General features: G+C 39.1%; 1 protein-coding gene across 1 annotated transcript; it reads right to left on the bottom strand.

Annotated features, from left to right (window-relative positions):
* Positions 1–1,032: 1,032 nt before the first annotated feature.
* LOC308090876 (keratin, type II cytoskeletal cochleal-like) lies at positions 1,033–10,234 on the bottom strand (the record flags this gene model as incomplete). Its single annotated transcript, XM_080436149.1, has 13 exons — positions 1,033–1,154; positions 2,516–2,599; positions 3,137–3,193; positions 3,322–3,372; positions 3,953–3,988; positions 4,160–4,200; positions 5,125–5,345; positions 6,471–6,596; positions 6,850–7,014; positions 7,580–7,675; positions 8,358–8,418; positions 9,134–9,345; positions 9,980–10,234. 13 exons carry the CDS (start codon positions 10,232–10,234, stop codon positions 1,033–1,035), a joined length of 1,527 nt encoding a protein of 508 aa, XP_080292275.1.
* Between the last annotated feature and the right edge of the window lie 1,283 nt (positions 10,235–11,517).

Raw genomic sequence — 11,517 nt, forward strand, 5'->3', positions numbered from 1 at the left:
AATTGCAGGCCTGCTTTGGTGTGTTTGGTATGGGATGGAGTGGAGAGAATGAAGGTGGAAGAACAAAGTCACAGGCATGTTGTATTTCTGAGATTTTATTACATGACCAGTATAGTTCTCCAGACCATCGTTAAATTGCACAGTACTCACAACAGCATAATACAGCATGAAGGGCCATTTTGACTCTATAATATTCAGCTTGTCAAAACATGTAAGGCCAATGATGATCATCAGCATGTTGTGCATCACGTGCACACGCTAGTCTGTTAGGCTAATACAGTGAATGGAAAGACAGTAAGGCTGTATGTACCTAGCAGTATATGAAGACATTATTTCACTTAATGACAATGAATGTAAAACAACAAAGCAATGGTGGGAAAAGTACTCACATTTCTTACTTAAAGGGATATTTCACTTAAAACAACTCTGGGTGGCTCACAAAAGCCTGAGTAGACGAATACAATGACCCAATTAATTTTTTAAGTGAAGTATCCTTTTAAGTAAAAGTATCAATACTGCAATGTACAAATACTCTGTTATAAGTAAAAGTCTGGAATTAAACATGTATTTGAGTAAAAGTACAAAAGTATTGGCATCAAAATGTATGTAGTAAAAGCATAACATTTGCGTCTGAGCTGTAGTGGAGTAGAAGTACTGAAAATTGGAAATACTCCAGTAAAGTAAAAAAAAAACTCAAAATTGTACTTAAGTACAGTACTTGAGTAAATGTACTACTTTCCACCACTGCAACAAAGCAACATCTGGACGTGTATTTAAACATTGGACATATTTTAAACGATCGTGCAACCGAGTTGACGCTTGTCAGTATTCAAAATGCCATTATGAAGCATAAGACATAAGAGAATACACAGATACGTTTGTCTCAGTGGTTTAGTATGCTTTGCGTAGGCCATTACACTCGTATGACGGGATACGAGGGCGATACAGTAACAGGCTCTGTTAATAATAACCATGATACTTCATGTTATTATTCATACTGTACTGTGTTATTCTTTAGCGTCAGGGCTAGCCTTATTTGCTGACCGTGATGACCACAGCAGCTGTACTGTGCTCTGCTGTGTGTTTTTCTTTAGTGACCGTGATGGTTTCCGTGATGACAACAGGAGCTCTGCTTGGCGACGCAGGACTGCGGCCTGCAGGAAAGAACGCAGTTTAACCCATTGGTTCTCAAAGGGGGGGGGGGGGGGGTGTAACAGGGGGTCGCCAGCTAAATGTGTTAATATAGAAGAAATACTCAGATATTTTAATAGCAATACCACAATATAAAAATACTCTGTTAGAAGTAAAAGGCCTGCATGTTCAGAATGTTACTTGAGAAAAGGAAAAAAGTATTGTCATCAAAATATACGTAAAGTCCCAAAAGTAAAATGTTTGAAAATAGCAGATCTACAAGCAGATCTACAAGCAGATCTACAAGCTCACAACACGTCGCCATGCAACGCGTTGTGAGCTTGTAGATCGGCTATTTTCAAACAGCCTATGTATACAATAGGGCTGAAGTGGTTAATGTATGTTTTATAATGTAATCATTTATATCTGCAAAGTAACTAGTAACTAAAGTTTTCAAATAATTGCAGTGGAGTAATAGTACAATATTTGCCTCTGAGATGTAGTGGAGTAGAAGTAAAAGTATTGAAAATCTATACTCCAGTAAATAAAAAAGAATACCTCAAAATTGTACTTAAGTACAGTACTTGAGTAAATGTAGTTACTTCATGCTATGATACGTACATCTGTAGACATTTTAGTTTACACAACCTAGTTATGCAACCGGTCCGGCACACAAACCCACTGCCAGACAGAACAGGTGTGAACATTTTAGAAATGAAGAGGACATTGCAGCGGGTTTGGTTAAATCTATGTACTTCGGGTCCCACATTGAAGTTTAGGAAACCCTGTCAACACAGCAAATAGTCTCTGTCGGGTGGAAACATTATGTCCAAAACTGTTACTTTTCAGGATTCAAAATTTAAAAAACAGCAAAAGTAGTCGATTGTCAAGCTCATAACACGTAGTTTCGCATTTCGAGCTTGTGGATCTGCTACTTTTAATGATTTTGTGTGACACAGTATGACAAGAGCGTTAAAGGTAGGGTAAGTGATTTACTTTGGTTAAAATAAGTGTTAAATAGCTCTATATTCTGATAGTACTCATTGCTATAGAGTGTTTGTTCAGTAAAAGGAGTCTCCCATGTCTCTCCAGCTCTTAATAAACAGATAAAGCATTTTCAGTGCTCTCTCCTGATTGGCTCAAATGTTGTCACCTACCTGAAAATGTACTATATTCTGTTTACTAAAGAGCTGGAGAGACCCTTGTGACCGAACAAACGCTCTGTAACAATGATTACTATCAGAATATAGTACTTTAACTTTATTTATTTTTTAAATACACAAATATCACTTACCCTACCTTTAATTTATGGGGGAAAAAACACAGGTTTCTGCCACGACAGTGACGAAATGTTGTCGAACCCCAACAGGTGTAAAATACGTACTTGAATCCTTGTCGACCTCTGGGTCATGAGACCCCTTCACCGATGGGGGAGGGCCCGATGGGGGAGGGCCTGGTGCGGGAGGGCCTGGAGGGAACAGTAGAAAAGAAGAGTTTGATTAAATCTTCGTACTTTGGCTCCCACATCGAAAACTGTTTAGGAAACCCTGTCTAATGGCAGTGGTGTAAAGTAACTAAGTATACATGTACTGTAAGGACAATTTTGAGATATTTTTACTTTACTCTGGATGGAGTATTTCCAATTTTCAGTACTTATACTTTTACTCCCCTACAATTATTTGAAAACTTTTGTTACAAGTTACTTTGCAATTATCAATTATTATATTATAAAACATACATTAACCACTTTAGCCCTATTTTATATATAGTATATTTGAGGAGTACTTTAGTACTAAAACCTCGTATATTTGAGTACTTTAGTACTTTAAGTACATTTTGATACCAATACTTTTGTACTTTTACTCAAGTAAATTTGGAGTATTTCTATATTGCAGTATTGATACTTTTACTTAAGTAAAATATCTGAGTACTTTTTCCACCACTGTCTAATGGTATGAGTGACACGGCAAACATAGTGGAAGTCCCACAGTGGTAAAATACGTACCTGATGGAGTGTCAGGGTCAGGACTGCTTGTGGGGACCTTCTCAGAAGGCACACGGCCTATAGGGGAGAGAGAAAGTACAGTACTTGAGTAAATTGACTTAGTTACTTTCCACCACCACGATACAAAAACCCAAACAGCCAAACAGTGACACAACAAACACAGTCGAAGCCCCTAAAATACGTACCACATGATGGATAGAAAAGCCAAGGCTGTTCCTCACAGCAGGGCGCAGGGTCTAGAGAGGAAAGAGTCCAAACTGTTACTTTTCAGGAAATGGGGAAAAATAATTCCTCCAATGGATCCAATGTAGTTATTATTTAGTCACAAGCTCTTCTTAATACTTTTCATTGGTTCAACATTTACAAAACCCACACACGCTTAAAGGGATAGTTCACCCAAAACACTTTTTTCCTATCGATTAGTCACCCCATGGAGACTTGAATTCATGATTATCTTTTTGTTTTTGTCGCATTCCTAAGCCAATAATTTGATGACCGGCAGCGGTTCCGGTAGGAGACACAAAGAGTCTCCTTTGTGTCTTCGGAACCGCTGCCTACCGGTCCGTTGGTCATCAAATGATTGGCTTAGGAATGCGACAAAAACTAAAAGATATCCATGAATTCAAGTCTCCATGAGGTGACTAATCGATAGAAAATAAGTCATTTTGGGGGTGAACTATCCCTTTAACCACTTTCACTTAAAAAATAGCAGATCTACAAGCGTCACATCGATTGTAGATCGGCGATTTTTGCTATTTTGCTATTAGTATGACAAAGTAAGGCATTAATTTACAAGAAAAGTTGTTAAATACGTACCTTTAGGATGCGTGCATGGAGGTTCATAATACTGGCCTGGAGGAAAGAGAGCAGTTAAGAAACACAATTTAGACTAGTAGATGCGTGCTGGTGTCACCATGCACTGAAAATAACAGATCTGCAAGCTCACAACGCTTTTGAGTGTCTTATAAGCTTCAAACACAATTGAGTGAGTGCTGTGTACACCTGAAGGTGTAAAATGCTTACCGTTGCTGTTGCTAATGCTGATGATAGACTGATGTCCAATCCTGTGAGTGACAGAGGTTACACACTGTTAGATTTCACAACCAGCAATATTAAAAAAGGTCAATGGTGCAAATCGCGCCTTTATACGAAGCACTTTGCAATGTGGATTACATTCACCCATTCACACATCGACGACGAAGGAAACCATGCAAGGCACCAGCCTGCTCATAGGGAGCAGTTTAGGGGTTCCGTGTCTTGCTCAAGAACACCTTTGCTCTACCTCCTGAGCTACTGCCGCCCAAATGGTTCAAATGTGACCAAAATGTCAGCTACTGTTGGTTAAAATAGAGCCTTGTTGTCAATAGTCTTATAGCCAGGCGATCGGATCTCTCCACCCCAGAAACCCCAGGTGGAGATCTCTTGAAGTCTGGCTATATGTGATACTATGTTGTCACACACGTACACAATGTTTTAGCAGGTGCTTGTGTAATGAGTAGCACTGCCTAAAGATCAACGTCTCCCGGGGCGTTTGGTGTGAGCGGTCGGTATATGGTCTTCCTACGCAGGAGAACTGGGTTTTGAGTACATGTTTTCAACTTCTTCGTTTACTGCATCGGCTGTCACAACATGGCGGCCCCCATCCATTGAGTTCAGTGGACAGGTGGCGCCATCTTGTGAGGTTCGCCGTTATTACTTCCGATGGTGTGACGTCACGTCGCCCACCACCCCCATGTGATACGATTTTTATCTCTGGGACTTCAATCTAAACTGTAAAACCCTCCGTGGTAATTTAACTCTGAAACTGAACAAAATGGAGCCAAACGGACTCGTAAGAGCACTCTCAGAGTTACAGATCCTTAAGGGTTTCTTTTTTTGGTTCCTAACTATCAATCATTTAAATGGGGCACCCCCCATGGGACCCCACGTTGAGAAACAGTGGTCCATTGAACATCGTTAACCATTTAAATCCCAGGCCAGGCATTCACCTCCCCTCCTCTCCCTCCAGGAGTTTCCCGTAGGTGGCGATCTCTATGTCCAGGGCCAGCTTGGCGTTCATCAAGTCCTGGTAGATTTTCATCTGTTTGGCCATGTTGTGCCTGTCTTTCTGCAGACCCTTCTGAAGGGCCTCGATGTGTTCCTGGACGTCCTTCACCGCTTTCTTGCCGTGCTTCTCTGCATCCAAGATCTTGTCGCCCACCCTGTTACACTGAGGACATTGGAGATGCGGCGGTGCAACGTTAATCGAAAGAATCAATTTAATCGATTATAAAAGAAATATAAATAATCGATAATTGAATTCAAATAATCTATTAATAATCAATCCCTAGTTGGATTAAAGGATTGTTGGGAAATGTACTTGTTTCTAAGTTGCCAGCGGTGGAAAAAGTACTCAAATGTTTTACTTAGTACAAGTACCAATAGTGCAATATCGAAATACTCTGTTACAAGGAAAAGTCTAGAATTCAAAATGTACTGGAGGAAAAGTACAAAAGTATTGCATCAAAATGTACTTAAAGTACCAAAAGTAAAAGTACTAAAATATTTGAAAATGGCAGATCTACAAGCTCACAATGCGTCGCTCACAATGCGTCGCATCGCAACGCATTGTGAGCTTGTAGATCGGCTATTTTCAAATAGCCTATGTATAAAATAAGACTAAAGTGGTTAATGTATGTTTTATAATATAATAATTTATATTTCAAAAGTAACTAGTAACTAAAGTTTTCAAATAATTGTAGTCGAGTAAAAGTACAATATTTGCCTCTGAGATGTAGTGGAGTAGAAGTAAAAGTATTGGAAATTGGAAATACTCAAGTAAAGTACAAATACTTCAAAATTGTACTTAAGTACAGTACTTAAGTAAATGTACCTAGTTACTTTCCACCACTGTCCTGTACACAAGACATAACAATGAAGAACCTTGAACCCTTGACACCGTGACGACGTGTGACATAAAAAACAAACACAGACTAAAGGGCCATTCACACCATGACACCAAGCACTATAACTATAACTATAAAGATATCTATTTTTAAATAGTTCCAACAACCCAAACAAAGACAATGGTGAACAAAATAGATTATAGTTATAGTTCAGTTGTTCAGATACCAATACGGAAAAGCTGCCGATACTCCCTAAAATGCTGATATCGGTATTGAGAAGGAAAAAAATGGTATCGATAACGATCTCTAGTTATAGTTACAGTGCTTGGTGGGAAAGGCCCTTAACCGTATGCATATACTGTATGATTTGATCACATCCCTGTCACTACTCCCATGTTAATGTGACATCATCAACACAAGCATCATTCAGTGGCGTGTACGGTACTCACCTGGTCCTCCACATATTTGATATCCTTCGTCTTACGCATGATCTGGTATCTGATCTCCTCGATCTCCCTCGTGGTTTCACTCAGTTGACCGACGGTCTTGACGGTCGTGGAGGTAATCTGGTCAAACTGGTGCGGGCAGGGGATTGAGTAGAGGAAGTAGAGGAAGTTTAGTTGGTTACTATTAGTCTACACACACCTGAGGTTTGTCTGACCCCCCGCCCCCACCTCCTCGGGCTAAAGCCTTATTTATATTTTGTCGTAAGACGGTATCCTTGTAGATCGGATATTTTGGGTGCGGGACAGGGTAAAAATCAGGCATAATAGTAAAGTACTCCAGTAAATGTACTTAGTTACTGTCCACCATTGCTCTTCTCCTCACCTTGACCTGGTACCATCTCTCGACTTCCGTGCGGCTACGTGTGGCGATCTCCTCGTACTGGACCTTGACTTCGGACACGATCTGGTCGATGTTCAGACCACGGGAGTTGTCCATCTGGACGACCACGGACAGGCCCTTCAGGTGCTCCTTCAGCTCACACAGTTCCTGTGGCAAAACCAACAACGTTGTGAGCAGTGGTGGGAAAGGTACTCAAATGGTTTACTTAAGTAAAAGTATCAATGCTGCAATGTAGAAGTAGCCTACTCTGTTACGAAGTGAAAGTCCGGAATTCAAAATTGACTTGAGTAAAAGTACAAAAGCATTGGTATCCAAATGTACTTAAAGTGCCAAAAGTAAAAGTACTAAAATGTTAGAAAATAACAGATCTACAAGCTCACAACGCGTTGCAATGCGACGCGTTGTGAGCTTGTAGATCGTCTATTTTCAAATAGCCTATAGGTATAAAATAGGGATAAAGTGGTTAATGTATGTTTTATAATGTAATAATTTATATCTGCAAAGTAACTAGTAACTCCGTTTTTCAAATAATTGTAGTGGAGTAAAAGTACAATATTTGCCTCTGAGATGTAGTGGAGTAGAAGTTAAAGTATAGACAATTGGAAATACTCCAGTAAAGTAAAAGTAGGCCTACCTCAAAACTGTACTTAAGTACAGTACTTGATTACATAGTTACTTTACGCCACTGGTGAATTGTGTAAAGATGCTTTACCATGTCATAGAGTGTCCTGAAGATATTGATATCCTCCACCAGACTAGTGACCTTCACCTCCCGTTTCACCTGGTCCATATAGTCCTTATCCACTTTCTAGAAGAAGACACCATTTCATCAGATGAATGTGTGTTACATCAGGGGTGGGCAACTTTGATGATGGAGAGGGCCACTATATTTCCACACTCACTCCAGAGGGCCACATTGCATATACTGTATTCAAAAATAGCAGATCTACAAGCTCAAAACGCGTCTCAGTGCGACACGTTTTGAGCCTGTAGATCTGCTGTTTTTGCAATTTTTTAAATTGGAATCCTGTTTTTTTTTGTTGCTATTTTTGAATTGGAATCCTGAAAAGTAACATTTTTATTTAATTTCAAATGCATTTAGTTATACTTATGTTAACGTTATGAACTTAAATACAAATACATTGGACATGAAAAAGACAATAGAATATTATTACTAGTCATTAAGCTACTAATATAGACTGAAATAATTAAAGTGGGTCATGTTTCTCAAAGTGGGACCCCTGGGGGTCCCACTTTGAGAAACAATGGGTTAATAAACATTGCAAACGACACACAGTAAAATCCTCAGTTTTAATTTGAACCCAGAGAATGTAAAAATGTATGCAAATCAATAGATCTTGTTTTTTACACTATGCAGATATTTGAATCTTTGCTCTCAATGAAAATTGTCTGCTTGTTGAGGTTAAGAAAGTGGTTTTGCTGTTATATAACTAATGCACTTTCCAGTACTGTATAACAATGATTTGTACCTTTTTAAGAGCGAGGAACTCTTCCTCTTTTTTTTGCCTCTTGATGATCTCCTCCTTATACCTGAAACCAGACACAGGAAAACAAAAACACACCTGTTAGTGTCATATTTACTGTACTTACATTTATGTGACTAAGAATAATGTTACAAACATACAATTCTGTATATATGTATTTCAAAGCGAACATTTTAACTCAAATCTTTGCTTCTGGGGGATTCTACAAATGTCTTAACAGTTTTTTGAAAAAAACGTATGTTTTGGAATCCACCCTGGAAGATGGCAGGTTTCTGAACCGTTCACACTTCACAGCCCTCCTCTGAGACAGAGGGAGTAAAACACAAATGGTACCAAGTATATGAAGATAAGCAGTGGTGGAAAAAGTACTCAAATGTTTTACTTAAGTAAAAGTGTCATTCAAAATGTACTTAAAGTACCAAAAGTAAAAGTACTCATTATGCAGGGTTTTCACAAGTTTTCAAAAATCCTTTGAAGATAGCAGATCTACACACTCACAATGCGTCCGAAATAATATATAGGGCTGAAGTGGTTACTGTATGGTTTGTAATAACAATCTAAAGCTACAAAGTAACTAGTAACTAAAGTATTCAAATAATTGCAGTGGAGTAAAAGTACAATATTCACCTCTGAGATGTAGTGGAGTAAAAGTAAAACTGGCTCAACATTTTTCTTAAGCACAGTACTTGAGTAAATGTACTTAGTTACTTTACACCACTGAAGATACGGTTGAAAATGGGGTGAAGTGCTCCCTTTCTTACTTTTTCTCGTAGTCTTTCACACTCTCGGCAATGCTGAGGCTCTCCAGGTCCAGCCTGCTCTTGTGCTCCCTGACCATGTCCAGCTTGCTGTTCAGGGTGGAGATGTAGACCTTCTTGGTGGGCCCGATGTCGGACGAGGCAGTGGTCAGCTCCTGCAGCAGCTTCCATTTGGTCTCCAGCTCCTTGTTCCTCTGCTCCTCGGCAGGAAAATCCTGGATAAAAACACAAACAAACAAACAAACAAACAGTGGTGGAAAAAGTTACTCAAATGTTTTACTTAAGTGAAAGTATCAATACTGCCAGGTGGAAGTACTCTGTTACAAGTGAAAGCCCGGAATTCAAAATTTACTTGAGCGAAAGTACAAAAGTATTGGTATCAAAATGTACTTAAAGTACCAAAATGTTTGAAATAGCATAGCTACAAGCTCATATCTACAAGCTCACAACGCGTTGCGGTGCGACGCCGATCGGCTATTTTCAAAAAGCCTATGTATAAAATAGAAAACGTTTTCAAAGAATTGTAGTGAATAAAAGTGCCTCTGAGATGTAGTGGAGTAGAAGTACAATTGGAAACACACGAGTAAAGTTAAAAAAAACTCAAAATTGTATAATATAATAAAAGTACAGTACTTGAGTAAATGTACGTAGTTACTTTACACCACTGCAAACCAACAAACCGTTAACAGGTGTTTGATACTAAACTGCACTAAATGTGTTTGATTCTGAATAACTGCAATGGATTGGATTGTCAGCGTAATTATTCAGAATACTTGACCATAAATCGATGCACAAATCGACATTCAACTTTCTCAACTTGTGATAACATCGGTGGAACAGGCCTCTTACCTTAACAATTAATCCAAGAAATTTGCTGTTGAGGTCCCCGATGTGGTCCTTCTCCTCCTTGCGGAGAGTTTTTTGGGCTTCGTTGTCAAAGTCCAAGTTGAGCGGCGTCAGTAGGGTATGGTCGACCGATACAGGAGTGATGTGACAGGGTCCACAGCTGACCCTGGTCCTGTTCAAGGACCCCAGAGACATACTACTGAAACCGGCTGCCCTGTACAGGCCGCTGCCGCTGCGCTGGTTCCCGTTGGAACACATGGTTGGTTGGTTGGTTGGTGGTCGTGGTGTGTGGTGCTGCTGGAGAAGGAGTCCCTGTTGGTGTGGAGAGAGGATAGAGTGTAGGAGAGAGCTGTCCTTTTTTATACACACAACACAGGGTGTGGCATGATGGTGAAGGTACGGTATGTGGCCCACCAATGTGGAGGAACCAGTCGGTATGTCACATACCACCCATGGGTCAGCTGTCTGGCCCCCAGCAACCCATCGCTCTACAAACAGGTTGCATTGTTCCTGCCGCGGGCCAGAAGGAATTTAACCACAGGTGTTTCCCAAAACCACTTAAGCCCTATTTCAAAAACAGTGAAAATATCTATATATCGGCTATTTTCAATGTATCTTAAAACAAAAAATAATTAACTATAATATTTATTTATTTTCAATTGTAGGAAACATAAAAAAAAAAAGAGAGATTTAATCTCATTTTGGGAAACATTGATGTAACCAACATAGATTGAATTCTACATCACTCACTCATCACTCAGTCTCTCTTACAGTAAAATCCTCAACATTAATTTAACTCTGATGGTACAAAATGTAACCAAAAGGATCCTTAGGGGTCTATTTGGTTACATTTGTACACTCTCTGAGTTATAAACGGATGAATTAAGTTAATGTGACGCACTCAAAATGTATGGTAACATTTATGTAATGTAAAGTGGGGTCCACGCGCATATGGTGGACTTTTTTTCCACCACCTGGTTTTTATTATTCCTTGAAGTCTGTATTTTAAGATTCTGCCAGGTAACAGGCTGGAATAATGTCCCATGGGGTCATTTTAACCCTTTAAAAACATTATCCTGAACCCAAACCAGAAAATGGAAAAAATAGAAAAGAGCGCAACCTTTGAAGGAAACAACCTACAGAGACAAATTATTTTTTCCCCCTACAATTTGGACCAAAGGAATTCAATAAAGTGGTTATTAGTCAGATTCAAGCACATCTTGACTCTATTACAGGACAAAAAAACGTGCAAAAAAAGAAAATGTTCAGATCACGTACGTATATAATTCTGTTTTTACTAAATACTTAAGGTGGATTTTTCAACTGCATTTTCTCAATCCTTGAAGTGTGTATTTTAAGATTCTAACAAGTACCAGTCTGAAATAATGTCTTCAGACTTCAATAAAATGTGTATTATTAAGATTAAAGCATACCTTGGCTCTATTTCAATATAGAAAAAAAACAAGCTAAAACTCTTCAGATTACATCTGTATTTGTCTTTTTACTAATACTTGATAGTGTGTTAAAGATTCTGCCTGAAA

Source organism: Gymnoscopelus braueri, assembly GCF_963280865.1.
Source record: "Gymnoscopelus braueri genome assembly, chromosome: 8".
NCBI classification, from domain to species: Eukaryota; Metazoa; Chordata; class Actinopteri; order Myctophiformes; family Myctophidae; genus Gymnoscopelus; species Gymnoscopelus braueri.